General features: G+C 41.7%; 1 protein-coding gene across 3 annotated transcripts in view; it reads left to right on the plus strand.

Annotated features, from left to right (window-relative positions):
• The window catches only part of CARMIL1 (capping protein regulator and myosin 1 linker 1), a 344,138-nt gene that overhangs the window by 195,856 nt on the left and 120,506 nt on the right, over positions 1 to 27,776 (plus strand). For all 3 annotated transcript variants that reach the window (XM_073678871.1, XM_073678872.1, XM_073678873.1), the window contains exons 23-26: positions 7,891 to 7,984; positions 9,043 to 9,141; positions 10,806 to 10,934; positions 11,028 to 11,156. In XM_073678871.1, coding sequence (XP_073534972.1) covers positions 7,891 to 7,984; positions 9,043 to 9,141; positions 10,806 to 10,934; positions 11,028 to 11,156 — 451 coding nt within the window. The remainder of the gene's footprint in view (positions 1 to 7,890; positions 7,985 to 9,042; positions 9,142 to 10,805; positions 10,935 to 11,027; positions 11,157 to 27,776) is intronic.

Here is a 27,776-nt window from a genome sequence, read left to right on the forward strand (position 1 = left end):
TCCATTTGCACAACAGCATGTGAAATTGATTGTCAATCAGTGTTGCTTCCTAAGTGGACAGTTTGATTTACTTGGAGTTATATTCTGTTGTTTAAGTGTTCCCTTTATTTTTTTCAGCAGTGTATATAATCATATCATAAATGTTGTTAATGCAAATTAGATGATCCACAGCATACGCTTATTTGAAGGTGTACAGGAGTCCCAGTGTGTCTCCAATGTACTGCACAGTGACCTAACTGCTATTTTGAACTTTTTTAATTGCCTGAGATATTAGCCGCTCAGAAGCTAGCTGGATTGTCTACCTGCGATGTGATTTATGGAGAGGGATAGTGGCACTGAATATGTAATGTCTAATCCTGTCACACATTTCTCTGCAAATTGAATGCTGGCAGGCTTAAAATGCAGGATGAGTTTCAATGTAAATTAACTGATAAAATGAATGAATGAACAATATTTAAAGGCAAAGTTGGGTTTATTTTTTGTATATTGCATGACTATAAATATGAACTGCTGATCCTGCATAATGAGTACTGAATGTGGCGGTTCTGCGCAGTGGATGCTGAATGTGGCGGTTCTGCGCAGTGGATGCTGAATGTGGCGGTTCTGCGCAGTGGATGCTGAATGTGGCGGTTCTGCGCAGTGGATGCTGAATGTGGCGGTTCTGCGCAGTGGATGCTGAATGTGGCGGTTCTGCGCAGTGGATGCTGAATGTGGCGGTTCTGCGCAGTGGATGCTGAATGTGGCGGTTCTGCGCAGTGGATGCTGAATGGCGGTTCTGCGCAGTGGATGCTGAATGTGGCGGTTCTGCGCAGTGGATGCTGAATGTGGCGCTTCTGCGCAGTGGATGCTGAATGTGGCGCTTCTGCGCAGTGGATGCTGAATGTGGCGCTTCTGCGCAGTGGATGCTGAATGTGGCGCTTCTGCGCAGTGGATGCTGAATGTGGCGCTTCTGCGCAGTGGATGCTGAATGTGCCGCTTCTGCGCAGTGGATGCTGAATGTGCCGCTTCTGCGCAGTGGATGCTGAATGTGCCACTTCTACACAGTGGATACTGAATGTGCCGCTTCTGCTCAGTGGATACGGAATGTGCTGATCTTGTGTAGTGAAATAGTAATTGTATATTATGTATGGGTACTAATTCTATTGGATCTTAGAGACAATTTTCCTTATAAATATCACAAGTGTTACCAGGTGACCTGTTAAGGGAAGTTAAATCATGAACATGTTTACCGACTATGTCTTACACCAGAGATGGGGAACTTTTTTTTCTGCCAAGGGCCATTTGGCTAATTATTGCATCCTTTGGGGGCCATACAAAATTATTAACTTGACATTTATCCTGCTATATTTGGTCACACACTAAATTTATTCACCCCTAATGTGATGGCTGGAACTGCTTCTCTTTGGTGAGATGTGTGATATTAGGTGGTATTGATAATGTTGATACTCGCAACTGCTTTTCCAGGTTTGCATTGGTCTGGAGCAGTCGCCTTTTTGCAAGAAGTTTTTTTGTAAAGGAGTCGCAGCAGTAAGTTGTTCTGAACACAGATGTACAGTACAGACCAAAAGTTTGGACACACCTTCTCATTTAAAGATTTTTCTGTATTTTCATGACTTTGAAAATTGTACATTCACACTGAAGGCATCAAAACTGTGAATTAAGACATGTGGAATTATATACTTAATAAAAAAGTGTGAAACAACTGAAAATATGTCTTATAATCTTGGTTCTTCAAAGTAGCCACCTTTTGCTTTGATGACTGCTTTGCACACTCTTGGCATTCTCTTGCTGAGCTTCAAGAGGTAGTCACCGGAAATGGTTTTCACTTCACAGGTGTGCCCTGTCAGGTTTAATAAGTGGGATTTCTTGCCTTATAAATGGGGTTGGGACCATCAGTTGTGTTGTGGAGAAGTCAGGTGGATGCACAGCTGATTGTCCTACTGAATAAACTGTTAGAATTTGTATTACGGCAAGAAAAAAGCCGCTAAATAAAGAAAAACGAGTGGTCATCATTACTTTAAGAAATGAAAGTCAGTCAGTCAGAAAAATTGGGCAAACTTTTAAAGTGTCCCCAAGTGCAGTTGCAAAAACCATCAAGTGTTACAAAGAAACTGGCTCAAATGAGGACCGCTCCAGGAAAGGAAGACCAAGAGTCACCTCTGCTTCTGAGGATAAGTTTATCTGAGTCACCAGCCTCCGAAATCGCAGGTTAACAGCAGCTCAGATTAGAGACCAGGTCAATGCCACACAGCGTTCTTGCAGCAAACACATCTCTTCAACAACTGTTAAGAGGAGACTTTGTGCAGCAGGCATTCATGGTAAAATAGCTGCTAGGAAACCACTGCTAAGGACAGGCAACAAGCAGAAGAGACTTGTTTGGGCTAAAGAACACAAGGAATGGACATAAGTCAAGTGGAAATCTGTGCTTTGGTCTGATGAGTCCAAATTTGAGATCTTTGGTTCCAACCACCGTGTCTTTGTGCGTCTCAGAAAAGGTGAACGCATGGACTCTACATGCCTGGTTCCCACCGTGAAGCAAGGAGGAGGAGGTGTGATAGTGTGGGGGTGCTTTGCTGGTGACACTGTTGGAGATTTATTCAAAATTGAAGGCATACTGAACCAGCATGGCTACCACAGCATCTTGCAGCGGCATGCTATTCCTTCCGGTTTGCGCTTAGTTGGACCATCATTTATTTTTCAACAGGACAATGACTCCAAACACACCTCCAGGCTGTGTAAGGGCTATTTGACCAAGAAGGAGAGTGATGGGGTGCTACGCCAGATGACCTGGCCTCCACAGTCACCAGACCTGAACCCAATCGAGATGGTTTGGGGTGAGCTGGACCGCAGAGTGAAGGCAAAAGGGCCAACAAGTGCTAAGCATCTCTGGGAACTCCTTCAAGATTGTTGGAAGATCATTTCAGGTGACTACCACTTGAAGCTCATCAAGAGAATGCCAAGAGTGTGCAAAGCAGTCATCAAAGCAAAAGGTGGCTACTTTGAAGAACCTAGAATATAAGACATATTTTCAGTTGTTTCACACTTTTTTGCTAAGTATATAATTCCACTTGTGTTAATTCATAGTTTTGATGCCTTCAGTGTGAATGTACAATTTTCATAGTCATGAAAATACAGAAAAATCTTTAAATGAGAAGGTGTGTCCAAACTTTTGGTCTGTACTGTATATTATGCTGCATGTTTGCTCACAGTGGGAAATTCATCACTGCTCACATTACATTTATAAAGCTCAAGCAATGGGAGGTCTGCGTCATACATCACATAGGAGACACTGAGATTGCAGTAAACATCACATAAATGACACTGGGCTGGTGTACAGTACAGACCAAAAGTTTGCACACTCCTTCTCATTTAAAGATTTTTCTGTATTTTCTTGACTATGAAAATTGAACATTCACACTGAAGGCATCAAAACTATGAATTAACACAAGTGGAATTATATACTTAGCAAAAACGTGTGGAACAACTGAAAATATGTCTTATATTCTAGGTTCTTCAAAGTAGCCACCTTCTGCTTTGATGACTGCTTTGCACACTCTTGGCATTCTCTTGATGAGCTTCAAGAGGTAATCACCGGAAATGGTCTTCCAATAATCTTGAAGGAGTTCCCAGAGATGCTTAGCACTTGTTGGCCCCTTTGCCTTCACTCTGCGGTCCAGCTCACCCCAAACCATCTCGATTGGGTTCAGGTCTGGTGACTGTGGAGGCCAGGTCATCTGGTGTAGCACCCCATCACTCTCCTTCTTGGTCAAATAGCCCTAAAGCCCCCGTCTCACATAGCGAGATCGCTGATGTGGCACGGTTTTGGTGACGCAACAGCGACCTCACCAGCGATGTCGCTATGTGTGACACTTTGCAGCGATCAGGCCCCTGCTGTGAGGTCGCTGATCGCTGCAGAATGTTCTGGACCTTTTTTTGGTCGTTGCCCTCCCGCTGGTCAGCACACATCGCTGTGTGTGACCAGCGGGATCAGCGATCAGGCTGGTAACCATGATGAACATCGGGTTACTAGGGGCACACGCGCACTTAGTAACCCGCTGTTTATCATGGTTACGAGCCTGCTAAAGTGAGCGGTAACCTTCCGCTCACCGTAGCAGAGTGGTAACCATGATAAACAGCGGGTTACTAGGTGTGCGTGTGCCCCTAGTAACTCGATGTTTATCATGGTTACCAGCCTGCTTCTGCTTCAGCAGGCTGGTAACCAGGAGCAGGACATCGTGGAAAGATTCTTTCCACGATGTCGCTGCTCCCCTGATCGTTGGTGAGCCTGCCTGTTTGACTGCTCACCAGCGACCACATAGCGACGCAGCAAAGATCCCTGACAGGTCGTATCGTTGTCGGGATCGTTGCAGCGTCGCTAAGTGTGACGGGGCCTTAACACAGCCTGGAGGTGTGTTTGGGGTCATTGTCCTGTTGAAAAATAAATGATGGTCCAACTAAACGCAAACCGGATGGAATAGCATGCCGCTGCAAGATGCTGTGGTAGCCATGCTGGTTCAGTATGCCTTCAGTTTTGAATAAATCCCCAACAGTGTCACCAGCAAAACACCCCCACGCCATCACACCTCCCCCTCCATGCTTCACGGTGGGAACCAGGCATGTAGAGTCCATCCGTTCACCTTTTCTGCGTCGCACAAAGACACGGTGGTTGGAACCAAAGATCTCAAATTTGGACTCATCAGACCAAAGCACAGATTTCCACTGGTCTAATGTCCATTCCTTGTGTTCTTTAGCCCAAACAAGTCTCTTCTGCTTGTTGCCTGTCCTTAGCAGTGGTTTCCTAGCAGCTATTTTACCATGAAGGCCTGCTGCACAAAGTCTCCTCTTAACAGTTGTTGAATAGATGTGTCTGCTGCTAGAACTCTGTGTGGCATTGACCTGGCCTCTAATCTGAGCTGCTGTTAACCTGCGATTTCTGAGGCTGGTGACTCGCATAAACTTATCCTCAGAAGCAGAGGTGACTCTTGGTCTTCCTTTCCTGGGGCGGTCCTCATGTGAGCCAGTTTCTTTGTAGCGCTTGATGGTTTTTGCAACTGCACTTGGGGACACTTTCAAAGTTTGCTCAATTTTTCGCACTGACTGACCTTCATTTCTTAAAGTAATAATGGCCACTTGTTTTTCTTTACTTAGCTGCTTTTTTTCTTGCCATAATACAAATTCTAACAGTCTATTCAGTAGGACTATCAGCTGTGTATCCACCAGACTTCTGCACAACACAACTGATGGTCCCAACCCCATTTATAAGGCAAGAAATCCCACTTATTAAACCTGACAGGGCACACCTGTGAAGTGAAAACCATTTCCGGTGACTACCTCTTGAAGCTCATCAAGAGAATGCCAAGAGTGTGCAAAGCAGTCGTCAAAGCAAAAGGTGGCTACTTTGAAGAACCTAGAATATAAGACATATTTTCAGTTGTTTCACACTTTTTTGTTAAGTATATAATTCCACATGTGTTAATTCATAGTTTTGATGCCTTCAGTGTGAATGCACAATTTTCATAGTCCTGAAAATACAGAAAAAAATTTAAATGGTGTGTCCAAACTTTTGGTCTGTACTGTATATACATCACATAGGAGACACTAAAATTGCAGTGTACGTCACATAGGAGACACTGAGGCTGCTGTGTATACATCACATAGAATACACTGAACCTGCAGTATACATCACATGGGAAACACTGGGGCTGCTATATATACATTGCATAGGAGACACTGAGACTGGTGTATACACATCATATAGGAGACACTGATACTGCGGTATTCATCACATAGGAGACACAGAGACTACTGTATACATCACAGATCAAAAACTAGACCGCTGGCCCGTGCACTGCGGTACTCGGGAATCTGTCGGGGGGCCAGAGAAAAGGATGCTGCAAGCTGTAAGCCCCTGTGCTACAGAATATGGTCTCCTTACTAGCAAAATTCATAAACTTAATATTGGTGACATTTATATGATAATAGGCTGTCGGTTAAGCAGTTGTCTAGACCCCCAGCCTTTGGGGAGGGGGATGTGCGAGGGAGATTGGGTTTGTGGATAGGGGCATATACCATACATAATACCAGAAGACTTAAAGGGATTTTTCCATCTCAAAGATCCTATCCCAATATGTAGTAGGTGTAGTAGTAGTAGTAGTAGTAATAATATTATTAGTAAATACCTCCATTTATAAATATAGTATAGAAATTTCTCACAGTGCTGGCGGTGATCTCATTTAGGTCACCGCAGTTCATCGGCCCGCTTACAGTGAGCTGCCCTTGGGAACCTGCAGCTTGTGACCTGCGGTAACCTCAATGACGTCACCTCAGGTCACCGAAGCTGCGCTCTCAGCAGCTCAGTGTCTCCTGGATTCACAGCTGTGCGGTCGCATCATGCCACCGCTCAGCCATGAAATCCAGTTGAAGCAGAGCTGGACTCATTGTGGGACAAATGGATTGTCAGACCGGTAAGGAATATGGTGTTCTATTATTTTTAATTTTACATTAATAAATAGGTGAAAGAGGATGGTGAGTGTTTCTTTCAAATAAAGGAGTCGGTGTTTGTTTTTATTTCAATTAAAGGACTTTGCTCTGGCTGTGTTTTTATTACATTTGACTTTGGGGTTAGTAATGGAGGTGTCTTACAGACGCCTCTCCATTACTAACCTGTGGGCTTGATGTCAGCTGACATTACAAAGCTGACTTCAACCCCAAAAATATTACCCCACTTGCCACCACACCAGGGCAAGTGGGAAGAGCCTGGCAAAGTGCCAGAATTGGCACATCTAATGGATGCGCCATTTCTGAGGTGGCTGTGGACTGCTATTTTTAGGCCGGAGAGGGCAAATATCCATGGTCCCTTCCCAGTCTGAGAATCTCAGCCCCCAACAATCTGCTTTAGCGTGGCTGGTTGTCAAAAATGGGGGGGGGGGGCACAACACAGTTTTTTTTTTTGTTTATTTACATAACGGCGTGGGACCCCTCTATTTTTAATAACCAGTCAATATAAAGCTAGGTGCTGCAGCTGTCAGCTTTGCTTGTGCTAGTTAGCAAAAATAAAGGGGGTCCCGCGTCCTTTTATTTATTTATTGCACAGGCATTGGCTGATGAATACTCTCAGAAGCCTCGCCTGCTCTCCCTGCTATCAGCAAGACCAGGCTTATGCGGGTCAGAGTAGTAAACTTTTTACCGCTGGTCACAGCTGCTGGCTCACACGCTGTCATCTGTATAACAGCGTGGGAACTGCAGCGCTCTGACCGGTGGTACCGAACTTACCGCTGATCAGAGCTGGTGTTTCTCGCGCTGTCGCACAGAGTGACAGCGTGGGAAACCATAGGATGTTCGGGCTGCCGAACCCAAACAGTAACACGGACTTCAGGGTGAAGTACACGGACACTAGGTGTTCGGTATGGATTGCAAATTTTACAGTTTGGGTTCGCCCATCCCTAGCTATGAGCCCCCGAAATATTGTCACTGCAGCGATAAAAATGCCCTAAACATGCAATGAAAAAAGTATCTAATACATCACAGGCGGCATGAATTAGAGCCTCGATGCATGATTGTGTTCATTTATATTTATCTCTGGAACGCTCTGGGGTTTCTGTACATATACTCTAAAGATGCAGCCAAGGATCCTAGCTGGAGAGGAGACTAGTGTGGCACCACCCTTGGCCACCTTCTCCCAGTGCCTCTAGTCTCCTTACCTCCTCCCCGGCAGGATCTTTGAAGTATATTTTCTCAAACTCCAGAGTACTTCAGAGAATAACCATACTTCTCTGCAGTCGCACAGCGAGGCTCCGATTCATGCCGATCTCAGTAAAGGCAGCATGCATCAGGGGACAGGTTTCCTTTTAAGACTTCTGCAATGTTTTGAATTTAAACTTTGTGTTTTAGGAATTATACATTGCGGTTTATGCCTATACCTATAAATGATGCTTCCCAAGCACTGAAGACGAACCCAGAAAAAACAGAGGAAGCCTTACAAAAGGTAAGATGACGTCAGTCTGGCACAGTCACAGCTTCCTCTCCATTCATAGCCTGTGGGCTGAAGGAGACATCCCTGGAATAGAGAAGAATATTACTAAAGGATAGTTCCCAGATCCGAGATCACTTCCTAATGGTAGGTCTGTTCTGACCTGTACGGACCAGTGCGCCGGGGTTAAAAGAAATCAGTCAGTAGGTTTTTGCTATGTAATCCGATAGCAGCACGACTTAGGGACAGAGACCCCGATACCAGCGATGTATTGCTTAGTTTACTGGATGCAGCAGTTATGATAGTCACCGTTTTCTCTGCCGCAGATCTAGCAGAGCTCAGTTGTTGAGCTGTGTATAACACCACACACACCACAGCTTTCGGTGTACATTGTATAGTGACAAAGAGCTGCTAATCACTGCTGGGGGTGTGGTTAAGCCACCCGTCACTTGCCAAGTTGTCCTGTAATGATAATCTCCTGCTGATAAAACTGATTGTATTGAAACAGCAACAGCCTAGTAAGTGACATGTAACTGGAATCAGGGTCTCTGCCCTTACATCATGCTGCTCTCAGAAAACAAATCAAAAACCTGCTGACAGGTTCCCTTTAGCATTACACCTGTTAAATCAAGTGCTAGTCTTCTCTTTTTTCCTCTTTGTGTCAGTTTTAAGTGATTTAATATACATACAGCTGGCCCACCCTCAAACAGTCTGTCCTTCTCAAATTTGGAATTTGAGAGAGACATCAATATTCAGTGCACATAATTAACTTGTATATTTTTCTTAATCTTGGAACATTTAAATGATTCTATATTGGGTTCTAAACCTCAATGTTTTTGGCCTATGCATGTCATTAATTCTTTTAATGAAAAAATCAATTTAAAGTCATTAGATGTCATTTAAGTCCCTTCTAGCATGGCAACCTTTTTCATAGGTAATCAGACTATTTGTAATGAAATGCAATTCTAATGATCTCAGAGATCTGTTTGCTTTCTGTGTTTATTACCATTGTGAAAACAAGTTCTTTTGATCTATTTTTATTTTATTTTATTTTTTTTTAATATCTTTTAAAGATTGAAAACTATTTGCTGAGGAACCATGAAACAAGAAAGTACCTTCAGGAGCAGGCCTACAGACTGCAGCAGAGCATTGTCACCAGCACTACACAGCATGTAAGCTGCCAGTATTCAGGCTCGACATGGATAATTATTATTTACAGTTTTATTTATTTATTTATTTATATATATATATATATATATATATATATATATATAATTTTTTTTTTTTTTTTATTTTATTCGTAACCAAACCAAAAAATCCTAATATTGTAGTAATTTTTAACCAATAAAGTACACACATTTCTATTTGAGTAAATGCTAAATATACCTTATAACCATAGACCATGGATACGAAATTGTGTAATAACCTGTCTATTGCCATTCATACGCATTAAAAATTTGTTAGAAATATCTGTTAATTACAATCAGATAACTACAAGCCTGCGGTTTTAAGGCTCTGTTCACTGTAGCATCAACATCTGGTATTAAATGGGTTGTTTTTTACTATGGGCCTAAAAACTAACAGGTAGTTGCGAACAGAGACCGCTACCTGCCGCCGGCGTAGATCAGTCACAGACCGCTCCTGCCGGCGATTCAGCTGCTCCTTTTCAACAGAGCAGCTCTTCTTCTGGGCTGCTCTGTTTGACAGGATGTGAGTGCCGATGGCATGCCGCTTGAAATCCAGCTCCCTGTCACACCCTGTCGACAAAGCAAGAGCGGAAGAGAAGCCACTGCTGTGTCAACGTGACTTCAACAAACATAATCGCCCGCAGGAGCGGCCTGTTTCGGGCACAACAGGTAGGTAGATGGTAGTTCTTAGACCCTGAGAATTAAATGGTCCTGGATAATCCCTTTAATTAAACCAATTTTATGGCTGATTAGTTGGTGGCTCGGATTTATTTCTTTAGTCTATATTCACACTTGCATTGGGGCTTTCCACTACGGTTACTTTTGATAAATAGCAAGAATAGAACAGCTTGCAGCACTATTCTTAAGTTTCCGCTGAGCTTTTTGGCGTTAACAGAACCCATTCTGATTTAATGCAGTTCATCTGGACAAAGGTGGCCTAATGTCATGGCTTTTGTCATAAATGTCAATAAAGGTTATTATATTGACTACTTTATTTAAAGCACCACTCCAGCGGTTTTTTTTCATTGCACCTCTGGAGTGGTGCTTTAAATGTAAGTCCCCTGCTCCCTATCATATACTCACCTTCTGCCGCCTTCATTGGTATTCCTGCCTCTCCGGTCCTGTGAAAAGTGACCTGCTCGCAACTCCAGTGTTTCATTGAGTGACCGGAGGTCACTCTTCAATACAAGTCTATGAGAGCCTCGTGGTGGCCTCGTTCTGGCTCTCGTAGACTTGTTTTGAGAGCTTGTGACGGAGCTTCTCTGACTTCTGGCTATCAGAAGCTGCGCTCACAAGATGGCGCGGGAGGACCGGAGCAGTACTGAAAATGGGGAGGGTGAGTGTATGACCAGGGGCTTACATTTAAAGCGCCACTCCAGTGCTGAAAAAAATGCAGTAGTGGTGCTTCAACAAGATCATTGAATATTTTTTTCCAGTCTTTACTTTTTTGATGCTGTCTTGAAGCAAACTACTTTGTAGATGGCTAGGACTTATCTTGAATGGTAATAGCAGTGCATAGGCTTTTGGTCATACCGTACATTTAATGGGAGAGTGACAAATGTTACATTTTACTTTTTTTTTTTTTGCTTTTATGTGTTTTAAAATCTACTAGATCTGTATTCACCTAGCTTTAACTTTCTGCTTTACAGATGATTGATCGTATTTGTGTCAAAGTACAAGACCACCTAAACTCGCTAAGAAACTGTGGCATTGATTTTGTCCTAGAGGATGTCAAGTCCGCAGAGAGACTTATGCGTGATGCTAAGAATTCAAAAACAGTACGTCTGATTAGAATAGTTAGCAATGCATTTTAATGAAATCGCTGTCACTTGTGGCAGTGATCTCTGCATATGTTCCTTTGTGTGTTGCAGCTTTTGCCAAATTTGTATCACCTTGGAGGAGCAGCATGGGCCGGAGCTAATAATTTACCAACCCCCATTCAAGAGACTTTGGAGTCAATGGCAGGAGAAGTCACCAGAGTTGTCGATGATCAATTAAAGGTATTGTTGGTTGGGGTGGGCTGAGGCATGGCACAAAGCCTTTTTTTCAGTTTAAAGGGATTTTCCGTGACTTTTATGTTTCAGACATGTCCTCAATATCAGATGATTGTGATAACACCTGTGCCCCTATGATCAGCTGATTGAAGGGACCAAGGAGATCCAGAAGTGGCACAGCTCTGTTAACCATTGATGACCCATCTTTTTTATAGGTCATCAGAGGGTTCAACTCTCTGCACCAACACGAATCAGGTGGTAAAAGGGGCTACTAAGAACTGGAAGTGGCCCAGTTCAGAGTAGTAGCCACAAATAGTACTGCAAGCTCTCTCAAAATAGAAGTGGATGAGAGTTGACACTACCATTCATAGTCACACCAAAATTGCTGTAACTGTGTATGATTGTCATCTCTCATCCATTTATATTTTGAGAGAGCTTGCAGTACTATTTATGGCCACTACTCTGACCTGGGCCACTTCCAGTTCTTCGTAGCCCCTTTTACTGGCTGATCCATGTTGTTGCAGAGAGTTGAACCCTCTGAAGTGATATTGATGACCTATAATAATGATAAATCTCCAATACTAAATTCTTGGAAAACCTATTCAAAATTACAAGTGGGGCTGATGACCTAAAATTTTGTAGGACCCTGTATTAAGGTTTTAGAAAATCTGCAAGGCATGTACTGTCCTACCACCAAGACGGGTGCCTAGAGCTGAATAAACTGGCTTCTGGTCTCTGTTAACTTTGTCCATGAAAATATATAAGAGCATTGAATAAATACAGTACAGCTCAATTAAAGACAAATAATGAGGTTTTGCTGCTGATATGTTGAGGTTCTATTGAACCTGCCATTATATCTAACACACAAAGTGAATGCCTGGTCATGATAAGTGGTTATATCACTGTGTGATAATCTTACTGTATACACTAATTGACTGCCTATAATGCATAAAGTGCAGCCAAACCAGCATGAGATTATCTATAAGAAGCCTAATTACCTCATTAGTATGGAAGCAATGCTGTAATATCATCTACATAAATAAATAATTCCTAGAGAATTGAAATCTCCTGTCTTTTCCATGGATCATACGTTTGCCTCCGAATAGTGTGGATCCTTTCATCAATTGCTTATTAATGTTCAAGATCCGTTCATTACTTATTTAAATACAGTTCACACACACATTTCCCATACATGTTTAATGCTCTTGTTGTAATATTGCATTATGTTAGAGGTTACATGTTTTACTATTGGAAATATGCAAATGTTTCAGTAAAAGTATAACTGATGCAAAAAGTTTTCATTCAGCGTGGCTCACGATGCCAAGTATTGACCGTTTCAGAAGCCTGGCGTGTTGCATTCCACTTCCTAATTATGTTTCTGTATGGAGAACAGGTTGGGTCATGATATATCTGCAACAGCCAGAGGAAAAAAGACCCCTAAAAAATAACTTTTATTAATTACATTTAAAAAGGACTGAAAAAATCCATACACTAACAACAATAATCCTCAAGAAATACTCAAAAAATGGGACATCAGATTTAGATCTTATTTTGACAGGAAGGAATACAGATTAATACTGTCCCTATTTTATCCCTAATTCCTCTCCCTTCCTGGCAGCGGAGGTTGGCACCCTAATTTGTACTTCTTGGCGCCCCCGCTCCACGTCGGTGTCCCTTATATCCCTACAAAAACCCTCTTCAAAATATTAAAAAAAAGACAATGGTGCGAAAAGGGTCGAAAAATAAGTGAACGTATAGGTTTTAGAAAGCCGGTATATAGTAATAATCTGTTCAATGGGACAGATGCCTGCCAGCAACTGGAGACCAGAATAGATGATTAATCCTAGTGTTGCTTAAATAAAATTAATTCATAGATAGTTAGCAGCTAATATCTTGATGCAATATATTCGATCCACTACACAGCTATCTTGATCAATCTATCTTGAATAATAAATCTCCAGTGTGGGTTCCACACAGATAGGTATCACATATATAGCATAATATAAGATCCACAATTAGTCATTAGGGCAAAATTAGTCATTAGAGCAAAAGATTATCTGTAGAGGGCTATTCAACACAATAATCTCTAGGTCTACAAGCTACAATTTGAGCAAACAGTCTGACAATTCATACAGATAAAGAATGGCACCTAAGACTTAATAGTCCCATATAGATAGTCCCAAGAAAAAAAATGGCACTTATCACTAGTAGGTAGTCCCTTAGTCCCAACGTGTTTCCCCCTGGTTTCCACCAGGGTTCATCAGGGGACCTGAGGAGGACATCAATCTCTCTCCTCAGACAACCAATCAATGCTGCATGTTTGAAAGGAAACATCCACACCATATATATATATATACACACACACAGTTATATGAAAAAGTTTGGGCACCCCTATTAATCTTAAGCTTAATGTTTTATAAAAATTGTGTTTTTGCAACAGCTATTTCAGTTTGATATATGTAATAACTGTTGGACACAGTAATGTTTCTGCCTTGAAATGAGGTTTATTGTACTAACAGAAAATGTGCAATCTGCATTCAAACAAAATTTGACAGGTGCATAAGTATGGGCACCCTTATCATTTTCTTGTTTTAAATACTCCTACCTACTTTTTACTGACTTACTAAAGCACTGTTTTTGGTTTTGTAACCTCATTGAGCTTTGAGCTTCATAGCCAGGTGTATGCAATCTTGAGAAAAGCTACTTAGAGTGGCCACTTGCAAGTTGTTATCCTGTTTGAATCTCCTCTGAAGAGTGGCATCATGGGCTCCTGAAAACAACTGTCAAATGATCTGAAAACAAAGATTATTCAACATAGTTGTTCAGGGGAAGGATACAAAAAGCTGTCTCGGAGATTTAACCTGTCAGTTTCCACTGTGAGGAACATAGTAAGGAAATGGAAGAACACAGGGACAGTTCTTGTTAAGGCCAGAAGTGGCAGGCAAAGAAAAACATCAGAAAGGCAGAGAAGAAGAATGGTGAGATCAGTCAAGGACAATCCTCAGACCACCTCCAGAGAGCTGCAGCATCAACTTGCTGCAGATGGTGTCACTGTGCATCGGTCAACTATACAACGCACTTTGCACAAGGAGAAGCTGTATGGGAGAGTGATGCGAAAGAAGCCGTTTCTGCAAGCATGCCACAAACAGAGTCGGCTGAGGTATGCAAAAGCACATTTGGAGAAGCCAATTTCTTTTTGGAAGAAGGTCCTGTGGACTGATGAAACCAAGATTGAGTTGTTTGGTCATACAAAAAGGCATTATGCATGGTGGCTAAAAAACACAGCATTCCAAGAAAAACACTTGCTACCCACAGTAAAATTTGGTGGAGGTTCCATCATGCTTTGGGGCTGTGTGGCCAATGCCGGCACCGGGAATCTTGTTAAAGTTGAGGGACGCATGGATTCCACTCAGTATCAGCAGATTCTTGACAATAATGTTCAAGAATCAGTGATAAAGTTGAAGTTACGCAGGGGATGGAGCTTTCAGCAAGACAATGATCCAAAACACCGCTCCAAATCTACTCAGGCATTCATGCAGAGGAACAACTACAATGTTCTGGAATGGCCATCCCAGTCCCCAGACCTGAATATCATTGAACATCTGTGGGATCATTTGAAGAGGGCTGTCCATGCTCGGCGACCATCAAACTTAACTGAACTGGAATTGTTTTGTAAAGAGGAATGGTCAAAAATACCTTCATCCAGGATCCAGGAACTCATTAAAAGCTACAGGAAGCGACTAGAGGCTGTTATTTTTGCAAAAGGAGGATCTACTAACTATTAATGTCACTTTTCTGGTGAGGTGCCCATACTTATGCACCTGTCAAATTTTGTTTGAATGCAGATTGCACATTTTCTGTTAGTACAATGAACCTCATTTCAAGGCAGAAACATTACTGTATCCAACAGTTATTACATATATCAAACTGAAATAGCTGTTGCAAAAACACCAATTTTTATAGAACATTAAGCTTAAGATTAATAGGGGTGCCCAAACTTTTTCATATGACTGTATATATATATATATATATATATATATATATAATGTACAGTACAGACCAAAAGTTTGGACACACCTTCTCATTTAAAGATTTTTCTGTATTTTCATGACTGTGAAAATTGTACATTCACACTAAAGGCATCAGAACTATGAATTAACACATGTGGAATTATATACTTAACAAAAAAGTGTGAAACAACTGAAAATATGTCTTATATTCTAGGTTCTTCAAAGTAGCCACCTTTTGCTTTGATGACTGCTTTGCACACTCTTAGCATTCTCTTGATGAGCTTCAAGAGGTAGTCACCGGAAATGGTTTTCACTTCACAGGTGTGCCCTGTCAGGTTTAATAAGTGAGATTTCTTGCCTTATAAATGGGGTTGGGACCATCAGTTGTGTTGTGCAGAAGTCTGGTGGATACAGAGCTGATAGTCCTACTGAATAGACTGTTTAGCTGCTTTTTTCTTGCCATAATACAAATTCTAAGTAAAGAAAAACGAGTGGCCATCATTACTTTAAGAAATGAAGGTCAGTCAGTCCGAAAAATTGGGCAAACTTTGAATCTGTCCCCAAGTGCAGTTGCAAAAACCATCAAGCGCTACAAAGAAACTGGCTCACATGTGGACCGCTCCAGGAAAGGAAGACCAAGAGTCGCCTCTGCTTCTGAGGATAAGTTTATCCGAGTCACCAGCCTCAGAAATCGCAGGTCAACAGCAGCTCAGATTAGAGACCAGGTCAATGCCACATAGAGTTCTAGCAGCAGGTGTGATGGTGTGGGGGTGCTTTGCTGGTGACACTGTTGGGGATTTATTCAAAATTGAAGTCATACTGAACCAGCATGGCTACCACAGCATCTTGCAGCGGTATGCTATTCCATCCGGTTTGCGTTTAGTTGGACCATCATTTTTTTTCAACAGGACAATGACCCCAAACACACCTCCAGGCTGTGTAAGGGCTATTTGACCAAGAAGGAGAGTGATGGGGTGCTACGCCAGATGACCTGGCCTCTGCAGTCACCAGACCTGAACCCAATTGAGCTGGTTTGGGGTGAGCTGGACCGCAGAGTGAAGGCAAAAGGGCCAGCAAGTGCTAAGCATCTCTGGGAACTCCTTCAAGATTGTTGGAAGACCATTTCCGGTGACTACCTCTTGAAGCTCATCAAGAGAATGCCAAGAGTGTGCAAAGCAGTCATCAAAGCAAAAGGTGGCTACTTTGAAGAACCTAGAATATAAGACATATTTTCAGTTGTTTCACACTTTTTTGTTAAGTATATAATTCCACATGTGTTAATTCATAGTTTTGATGCCTTCAGTGTGAATGTACAATTTTCATAGTCATGAAAATGCAGAGAAATCTTTAAATGAGAAGATGTGTCCAAACTTTTGGTCTGTACTGTATAAGAAGCCCCCACCAATGTATAATTCGCTTACCCCTGTTGTGTCTCCCAATGCGCACATGTCTCAATTTGCAGCCGGATACAAGTCTGTGGAACGCACGCCGACGGAAGTGACGACTCACTGATGACGCAAACCAGAAGTGAGGTCACTGGAACGCATCTAGAGTTGCCGGAGCGCACAGATGGAAGGCAGACCAGGCAAACAAGCTAACATCTAGTGGTACCTGCCAGAAGTGACAGAGAGAACTCCAGTACCCACCCAGGAAACCAATAATTATCCTTAAAAAAAAATTCACTGGAGGAGAAGCTGGTGGCACAATTTCAGAGTCAGCCCAAATGGTGTACTCACATTTCTCCACAGAGGGGAATAATAAATATAAGGGGAAATGGAGAAATCAGCATATCAAAAAATAAAAAATAATAAAAAAAGGGGGGCGGATATCTCCTTACATAAAATGTAGGTGTTGTCCACATTTATCCTCTTATTTGCCCTTCAAAAAATGCAGGGTTGTTCGAGTAAGGATAGGATATGTAGCATAGTCCCAAAATATAGATATAAAGGTAACCCTAATAGGTACATATAAGTGATGGCCAAAGGCCAGTATCACACTAAAGTTGGTTCTATTTAGCCCTCAATAGCACACTCTCAAATCAGATGAAGCTCGAAAAGCTCAACTGTTCACTCAGGCCCCCGGGGCCATTGATTCCATCCAGAAGATCAAACTGGCTTCCTGTTGGAGTATTTTCTTATTCCTATCTCCCTTTCTGATCTATTGTTCCACAACCTCGAGGACCCTAAATGAAATACATCCAGCATCACCTCTATTTTTAGAGATTACATGTCTGGCAAGTGGTGTACCTCTGCTATGTCTCACATCTCCAAGGTGTTCTCCAATCCGAACACGTAGTTAACGTTTTGTTTTCACGATGTAGTCCATCGAACATGTGCATGTGCAGAGATACACCACCCCCGATGTCCTACAGTTGGCAAAATCTCTCATATCGTACACCCGTTTAGTCACTGTACTCGCAAAACTTTTAGACGGTGTGATAAATTTTCAAAAAGAACAGTGACCACACCTGAATGTACCCTTGGATCTATTCTGCAGCCATGTACCCTCCTTCTGGGGAGCAAAGTGGCTATGTACAGCAGCATCCTTCACAGACTTCCCCCTCCTATAGGTTACAAAAAACACTGAATGTGACAGCACAAACGAATGACCATATTTGGACCCACAGATCATCAAATCCACAAATAATAGTGTTCTTACCATATGGACCAATTTACAATGGCAGACCATTCGGTAAGATACAGAACAAGAAGAGAACCACCGATAGGTAGGTCCAAAAGAGACAAAAGAATTTTATATAAAAAACCTTTATTCTGAAGTCATGGTTAATTGGCACTACATGCACAAGCATGACCGCACTACAGGGCCAAACACGAAATGCAAAATGTTCATTATTGTAACTATTACACAATAATCCTTATGCTGGACTCAACATCAAAGAACCATTGTAGCAAGAGAGGAAGAACAGGTAAATGACAGGAAAATAGGCAAAATGGATAATCGTGAATCATTAACTTGAGAACCATGGCATATAATACACATATAAACACATAATAATTTGATTGACCATTCACGTGTACCATATGCCTGGATGTTAATACCTATGCTAGGTCCGTGACGACATATCCAGTAACAAGCAATAATTCTATACCTGCATTATTGGTCCAGCTGTGCGAATGGCACCGTGCGGTACAGCCCCGACGTGCGTTTCGGACATATACGTCCTTCGTCAGGGGGTGGTGTATTAGTTACAATAATGAATGTTTTGCATTTCGTGTTTGGCCCTGCAGTGCGGTCATACTTGTGCATGTAGTGCCACTTAACCATAACTTCAGAATAAAGGTTTTTTATATAAAATTATTTTGTCTCTTTTGGACCTATCTATCGGTGGTTCTCTTCTTCTTATTTACCCCTCCTATAGGTGACTGAAGGTGTCCTTGAAATCATGCCCTCCACATCTGAATCTGCCTGTTGGATATCCCAGGGTCTTTTAAGGATTTCCATGACTCTTCTTGACTGATCATCGTAAGTGCCTATCAACCGTGTAATGGGCTTAGTCAGGTCTATCCCTTGGGATAAGAAGGGATGATCTATCTACTGCCCTAGCTTGTTGATAGGCCTTCAGGGTATCCCCTCACACGAAACCTATTTGCCAGATCATGTGATTCAGACTGGAAATCATTCCACGAGGAACAGTTTCTCCGAACCCTGAGGAACTGTCCCTTGGGGATACCCCTCTCCAAAGGGGGAGGATGGAATCTCCCCCACTCAAGAAGACTGTTGGTTGCTGATGGTTTGCGGTACAGTGTAGTTTTCAAAGAGCCATCTCTGTTTCTCGAGATATGCACATCGAGAAAAGAGATCTCCTCCACTCCTACCTCACATGTAAAAGATAAACCAAAGGTGTTGGTATTCAGGTAAGCCACAAAAGACCGAAAGGATGCCTGGTGTCCTGCCCACAGGACGAGGATGTCGTTGATGTATCTACCCCAGAAAAGTATTCGTGGGGCCAAAACGATGAAACCGGGGGGAAACGTGTTGGAACTAAGGGACTACTAATGATAAGTGCCATTTTTTTTCATGGGACTATTAAGTCTTAATTGCCACTCTTTATCTGTATGAATTGTCAGAGGGACTAAGGGTCTACTAATAATAAGTGCCATTTTTTGTTTGGGACTATATATATGGGAATATTAAGTCTTAGGTGCCATTCTTTATCTGTATGAATTGTCAGACTGATTGTGTTGAATAGCCCTCTACAGATAATCTTTTGCTCTAATGACTAATTTTGCCCTAATGACTAATTGTGGATCTTATATTATGCTATATATGTGATACCTATCTGTGTGGAACCCACACTGGAGATTTATTATTCAAGATAGATTGATCAAGATAGCTGTGTAGTGGATCGAATATATTGCATCAAGATATTAGCTGCTAACTATCTATGAATTAATTTTATTTAAGCAACACTAGGATTAATCATCTATTCTGGTCTCCAGTTGCTGGCATCTGTATATCAGCTTCTAAATCCTATACGTTCACTTATTTTTCTACCCTTTTCTCACCATTGTGTTTTTTTAATATTTTGAAGAGGGTTTTTGTAGGGAAATAAGGGACACCGACGTGGAGCGAGGGCGCCACGGAGTACAAATTAGGGTGCCAACCTCCGCTGCCAGGAAGGGAGAGGAATTAGGGATAAAATAGGGACAGTATTAATCTGCATTCCTTCCTGTCGGTATAAGATCTAAATCTGATGTCCCATTTTTTGAGGATTTCTTGAGGATTATTGTTCGTGTATGGATTTTTTTCAGTCCTTTTTAAATGTAATTAATAAAAGTTATTTTTTAGGGGTCTTTTTTCCTCTGGTTGTTGCTGATTAATTAGGACCTGTTTCATATATTTGTTACCTGTTTCAGTCATGATATACCTGGTCATATTCCCCACCATTGAACCCGTAATGTATAATGACGGTATAGATTAAGAGTTGACATAATGCAGTGGTTAATGAACAGTGTATATATGTTAAAAACTAATCAAGGTGCGTTTCATAGGGCAATACTTAGTAGACCATAGTAAAGTGTAGATGTGGAATATGGACTCGCCTTGTGGAGATGTTTGGAGCACAACCTCCTCTGATTCCTTAAACCATGAATGAATTTGAGGTCACTGCCAGACCTCTTTTCCCCAAATACCCACCGAAGTTCAGTCTTCAAACAGTTTTTACTTTTTTATTTCTCCTTTCCCATTTGCAGAGATATTTACTTCTAAGGTTTAGGGCACCTAATATACTAATTTCCTCCTAAACTAAGTTGGCAGTAACAGAGACTCTTCTCTGGAGGGCATTTACTTTTTCACCAGAATGAAACTTATCATAAGAACATAAAGGGAAAAAAAGGAAATGCTTCCCCCTTTCCTCCCCTGCCCATCAGAGGTTCCGAACAGGCCTTTTCAGTGTGATCTGTGGAGACCCCCATACATGTTAGACGGATATCGACAGGTTTGGCCAACTGTCTGATGTGTATTGGGGCACCGGCCGACCGATGATCGGGAGAGATGTAGATCGTGCATGTCCAATGTCGGACTTCCCATCTCATTTTTCTCCCTGAGATAAGCCGACAAGTCAGTCAGTGGCTGTCTCACAGAGAACACAGGAGATTGGCTGAGCGCAATTGCAAGATTACTAATTTTTCTTCGTAGTGAAATCATGATATGAAAACTTTTTTTTTTTTTTTTAAATACATGCAACACAAAAACCTGATTTAAGCAATAGGTAGTTTTTTAATTATGTCTGTTCATTTAAAGAAAAGCTTATTCCATTGCATATTATTCAGTGAAGATCTCTTATACTTTGTCGAACCGAATTTTTCACATTGGGTGAAGGCGTTGGAGCATGTTTTTCATAGTTAGTTTCTTTTAAAGAGAAGTTAAGGATTGGCCACATGTATAAGATTCTAACATGAAGTCAACAGAGCTTAAAAGGGAATGTCCACTGTGCACAATCCCGTTCTATTAGACGGCTTCAGTTGGTGACTGCGTCACTGCTGCCTGAGCTCCAAGCCATCAGCTGAAAAGAAAGTGTTCAGTTTCTATACAGAGCAGCCAGAGGAAAATTACACAAAGCCTATTGGAATCAATGGGCTCTAAATGAGATCTTTGTAACCAATGATCGCTGACACCACACAGGGGAATCCTTTTTTTATTTTATGAATTTTTAATTCCGGTGGGGGCAATTATACTTGTGTAATTTACACATTCATTTCTAGATTTAGTTTTGCATTTTAAAATGTTTTGAAATCTGTATAATGCCATAAGGTGATGTGTACTGACACGGAATACGCTGTGATGCCTCATTACTTAGCACAGCACCCCAAGGTGAAGCCCCTCTGCTGTTATTGGTTTCGGGGTCGCAGCAGAAGAAACTCCCAGGCAGCAGATTTTTTTTATTTTTTTTTAGGTAGACCTCTTTTAAATCCTTCTTTTTGAAGGATAAGCAGTGGGCCTTTATAGTAATATTCCTCTACTACATTTGGTTTTTAGGGGTCCATGTCACAGTTCAATACATAACTTCCATTTATAACTTTTGACTTTTTCCACTGCACTACTGTCTCTTCTCTGTGATATATCCGGCAGAATTGTCAGGATATTACCTGTTTTTGCCTACAAAATATAAAAATAGCAATGAGGGTCATAAATGTGAAATTCGACTTTAATATTTTGTGTAGTTGCACAATATATAATAGAAATTGATTACTTTATATCAGGGTAGAGAACTAGTGTGAAGTACTGGGATGTAGCACTATAATCCAGGGTTAATCAGCATTTATGAGTTAAATGCCAAGAAGCCTGTAACATGAGTGTGGGCAACATTAATTAGTTCTCCGCTCAGTGGGCTAGGTGTAGCAGAGACCCTTCTTTACCTCACCAGCAACTTAGCATTTCAATTAAACGACACAATGTTAATGCAAATTTGGAGTCACATTAAAATCATGGTAATTTAATTTGCCCATGCTTCAAGAAAAAACAAATATGTCAATGCTATAGGGCAAAACCAAATCTCTGTCTAAATCTGAACTTAATTTTGCCCTTTCTATTGTGAGAAATCGTATTGTTATATTGCATGAATAAATTAGCAAGGTGAAAATATAATCTGTCATTATTTAGAATTTCAGTTTTTTGCTTTAACCCTTAATGACCGCCGATGCACATTAAAACCGCATTAGTTAAGTGGCCTTATTCCCCCCATTGCCATTTTAAAACCGTGATCGGGAATAAGGCTGTAGCACCCCCCCAGAGTCAGAAAATCTCCGGGGTCTCAACTACTGAGGGTAGCTGAGACCCTGGAGAACATGATCACTGCCGGATTTTCCGGTTCCCGATCACGTGATCGCCGTTATTCAGTGAATAACGGCAGTCACAAAAAAAAAGCTGTGCCATCTGTTGCAATGATTTTTCTCTCTTCTGACATGATATATATGTCAAAGGAGCGAGAAATAATGGCCCCCGGACCCTCTTGCTCTGTCCCCGGCCCTCTGCATCATTTTCCTGTAAAAAAACATGGTGGGCGCATGCGCAGTGTGCTCGCCAAGATCTGCCGGCTGGTACCCGGCAACAATAGGCAGTTTTTCCTATTTGTTTCTTTTGATCACTGTGATGAGGTTTATCACCCTTTAAGTAATCAAATCCCCTTATGTCTCCCTAGTGATAAGCAAGCGTATATTGTTAATCCTTTCAGCGAGCACGCCCAGGTGCTCGCCGAGTAATTCCAGCGTGCTCGGCATCTATGTTAACGTCGCCACGGCTGCATGTGTCACGGCTGTTAGACAGGTGTGACAAATGCAGGGATTGCCTAACAAATAGGCAATCCCTGCATGTGTCACCACTGTTTAACAGCCGTGACACTTGCAGCCGCAGCGACACTAACATAGATGCCGAGCACACCGCAAATACTCTGTGAGCACCCGAGCGTGTGCGCTGAAAGGTTTAACAGTACAAGCTCGCTCATCACTAATCACCCCCCTTAGACAAAAATTCTACAATAAAAAAAATTTCCATTCTTTGCCGTTGTGTTAGGGTTGGGGACAGAGTTCGGTAAGGGTTGTGGTTATGATGACAATATGATGACTAGTGTTGAGCGCAAGTGCTCTCTACTCAAGTTTGTATCGGGTGCTCGGGTATGCTCAGAGTATTGCGGTTGCTCGAATGACATGCTTGAGCCCCCGCCCCACATGTTTTGCCAAAAATTCACGCATGGATTGCTTGCAATACACGGGCAATCCCTGCATGTTTTTTGGGGGGTTTCTAACAGCCGTGAAACATGCGAAATGGGGACTCAAGCATGTCATTCGAGCACCCGCGATACTTGGTGCATACCCGAGTATCCAATGCAAACTCAAGTAACGAGCACTTGCGCTCAACACTAATGATGATGTATTTAATATGAAAACCTAATGTTATCAAATTCTGTGTCATACCTCTGGGTTCAAAATGCTCACTATACCCCTTGATCAAATCCTTGAGGGGTGTTGTTTCCAAAATCGTGTGGGGGTTCCCACTGTTTAAGCGCATCACAGGGGCTCTCTAAACGCGACATGGCATCCGCTCTAGATTCCAGACATTTTTGCGTTCAAAAATTCAAACTGTGCGCCTTGCCTTCTGGGCCCTGCCGTGCGCCAAATAGTGATTTTCCCCCACAAATGGAGTGCTCAAGAGAAATTGCACAACAAATTACGAGGTTCGTTTTCTCCTGTTACCCTTGTGAAAATAATAAAAAAAAAAAATTTGGTCTAGTAAAATTTTTGTGGAAAAAAAGTTAAATGTTCATTTTTTTTTCCTTCCACATTGCTTCAGTCCCTGTGAAGCACCTGAGGGGTTAATAAACTTCTTGAATGTGGTTTTGAGCACCTTGAGGGGTACCGTTTTTAGAATGGTGTAACTTTTGGGTATTTTCTGTCATACAGACCCCCCAAAGTCACTTCATATGTGATGAGGCCCCTAAAAAAAAAAGTGTGTGTTGAAAATATGATAAATCGCTGGTCAACTTTTAACCCTTCGAACTTCCTAACAAAAAAAAAATAGTTTCAAGAATTGTGCTGATGTAAAGTAGATGTGTGGGAAATATTATTTATTAACTATTCTGTGTGACATATCTCTGGTTTAAGGGCAAACAAAATCAAAGTTTGAAAATTGCTAAATTTTCAACATTTTCGCCAAGTTTCTGTTTTTTTCACAAACACAAGTCATATCGAAGACATTTTACAACTGTCATGAAGTACAATATGTCCTGAAAAAACAGTCTCAGAATCAGTGGGATCAGTGGGATTTTATGGCATAAAGCGACAGTGGTCAGAATTTTAAAATTTGGCCTAGTCATTAAGGACATGCCTTATTTTTCATAAGACGCACTTTTTTTCCCCTAAAATTGGGAGGAAAATGGGGGGTGTGTCTTATGGTCCGAATGTTTTGAATACTTGCGGTGGTGGTGGAGCAGGGGTGCCCTCCCTCCTTCGGGAACGAGGTGGCTGAGCGGCTGGGGCTGGTGTCAGGCTGTCAGCTGCGTCGGGCGGTGAAGCAGAGCGGTCTGTGCGGCTTTCCGGTGCCGGTGTCTTACCGAGGACGCGATCTTCAGGAAAATGGCCGTCCGAGCCGGCGCATGCGCAGACCGGTAGCTCCGGCAGCCATTTTACTGTAGATCATAGCTTTAGGAAGATGGCCACCGGAAAGCCGCGCAGGCCGCTCTGCTTTACCGCCCGACGCCGCAGCCCCGGCCCTGTACAGGCCCGGGCACGGGGCCCCCCCGGCTCGGGCACGGGGCCCCCCGGCTCGGGCACGGACCCCCCCCCCCCCGGCCCGAGAGCCAGCCAGGCTAACGGCAACGGCCCTGCATAGGCCCCCAACCCTGCACAGGAACCCGGCCAGACCCCGGCCCGACACATGAACCAGCCAGGCTAAGTGCCCCAGCCAGGCACAGGCCCTACAGCATCTCACGTTTTCTGCTGCAGCCGCCGGGTTCCTGAGGGAGGGAACGGAAGGCCTTGCACTCCTGCTCCACTGCAACTTCCCGCTGAAGGAGCCTGCCTCCTGTGGCCCTCACTCCACTGCCCTCCAGGTTAGATACCATACTTATTCTGACTATAAGATGAACCCCCATCTTATAAAAAATACTTTTTTTTCCTATTTTCCACCCCAAAATTTGGGGTACGTCTTATGGTCCGGTGCGTCTTATACCGAAAAATATGGTAATTGGCTCGGTCACTAAGGGATTAAACCTCTCTCAACCAAAAATACATTGTCGCTAGATTATTTATTACCCAAAATGCCTCTTGTTAATAGAAAAGTATTGAACTTTTTTTTTTTTAAAATGCTGTTAGGCCACATTCACACGTTCAGTATTTGGTCACGATTTCACTTCAGTATTTGTAAGCTAAGATCAAAGGAAAGGTATAATGGAAACACGTTACCACTTCTGTATTTATCACTCACTCCTGGTTTTGGCTTAAAAATGCTGAACTTGTGAACGTGGCCTGCTCTAACTGTAAAGAATTCTTTCCTATTTAGCTGCTGAAATTGCCTTTATTCCATGTAATGAATATCCTCTAGGCCTTTTGGAAGGTATAAATCATGTTCTTTCTAATGACTACCCATGAACATATAATAGATCGCCTGCAAGGTATCTTTTTTTATTAACAAATTCTAACCTAACCTCTCATTAGAAGGGTAGGTTCAAACGAGCATATACAAAATCATTCAGTTTAAAGTGTTTTTTTCTTTTCCCTTCTCGTCCGTGTGCAGACTGTATACAATCCATTTTTACAGCAACAGCTATTAATCATTTACAGTTTAGGGTGTTACAGAATTGCAATGTATCCGTAAAAATCTAATTCCACGCTGTGACTCCATATGGCATCCGTTTTTGTTTTGTTTTTTTTAACGTACCCATAGACTTAAATGGTCGAGTCTCACCCAATTTACTATCGAGAGGTAACACTATACTGAGATCTTGAGTTTTTATCTCTAATTTTATACATCCTGAAACGTTATTGGCTTTTGCAGCTGCTGCTTGACGTTGAGTACTGCTGCTTAGTTTAACCAGAATACCAAGGTCCTTCTACTGATGTGCAATCCCTAGTATGTTTCAAATCTTTTTTTTATTTCATATAAAAAAAATTTCATGAAAAACAAAGTGAGTAATCTGTCCTTTTAGGATGAGTTCACAGCAAATTCCTTATTGTCAGAGGCAGGGTTACAATGTCTAATATCACCTCTATACACAGGTGATAACACAGAATCTACCAATCACATTGGGTGATGTCACTGCTGACCTTGCTCTCCCTACCTTCACAATGACCTTTTCACACACTCATTAAATGCTTCAATTCAAAAGATAGGGCCGGAGGCTGTTCATTATGGCTAATGTGCATGTTAATTTCCTGAAACAGCAGGAAGTTGGTCTCTAAAAAAGCCCTAGTGGCCAGTATGAAAATTTCAAAAATTTTCAAATTTTTAATAAACATTGTGATATGGGGGGAAAAAATAACAAACTTGTAAAAATAAATTTCTTTATAAAAAAAAAAAAAAACAACTAATTTAAACAATTGGTTATTTTCTGATGACTCATTTCATTTAACTGTAGAAAAAAATAACCTCTGCATTAGACCCACAATTTTGATTAGAGAATATACAATATATAATTCTGTACTCATCAGGCAGAGAGCAGTTATAATTGTAACAGTATGGTTTTTAGCTGGTTCTTTGCTTACGATCTAGCTTCCAAGTTTACCTATTTTATGAATCTTTTTTTATTAGCCAGCCATATTTGTGACATTGTTTTAAATTTACGTTTGCAATTTTTTGTTTCATCTTGGGTATATGTATACATATATGTGCTCTCTGGCGCTCGTGCGTTTGTGTGTAATACACACACATCCTATCACAAACAAGAAATTGAGTCATTATCTCTAAGAATTGTATAAAAAAATCACAGAAGTTTTATTAAGTCCACAATACAAAGACATTTTTTTTTTAATAATGAGAAAAACAGAAACAATACTAAGTAGCATTTGCCCAAACTGGAAAATGTTTTCCTACATTAATTACGGTTAACGGGATGAGCTCAAAGCAATTTCAGGGAGGCAAAGCCCAAATACATAGGGTATATCTTTAGAAATGTAATACAATCACAACAATCTTACCTAGTAAGATATCACACTACATACACTGATTAAGGGACCAAGTGAAGTCGGGGTCAAAAAGAAAAATAATTCTGAATACATGTAGATTCAATTGATCATGTGACCTGTGTCACCTGACTGAACACCAGGACTCCTATATAATGAAAGAAATTTGCAGATCAAGTAAGTATTGGTGATTATGAAAGATCAGATATGAAGTAAGGTATTAAAGTGTTAAGTCCGTAGTCTTACCCATGGTCCAGGATATGCCGCCCCAACGCACGTTTCGGAGTGTCATTCTTCGGGTGTGGAGCTCATATATACATACAGCGGGTGAAATAAGTATTGAACACGTCACCAATAAATATATTTCTAAAGGTGCTATTGACATGAAATGCTCACCAGATGTCGGTAACAACCCTTCCAATCCACACATGGTTTTATTTCTTTGCCTGTGTGGATTGGATGGGTTCTCGCTGACATCTGGT

Source organism: Phyllobates terribilis, unplaced genomic scaffold (genome assembly GCF_046119375.1).
Source record: "Phyllobates terribilis strain yellow unplaced genomic scaffold, ASM4611937v1 Scaffold_4__5_contigs__length_816908805, whole genome shotgun sequence".
Taxonomy (NCBI): Eukaryota; Metazoa; Chordata; class Amphibia; order Anura; family Dendrobatidae; genus Phyllobates; species Phyllobates terribilis.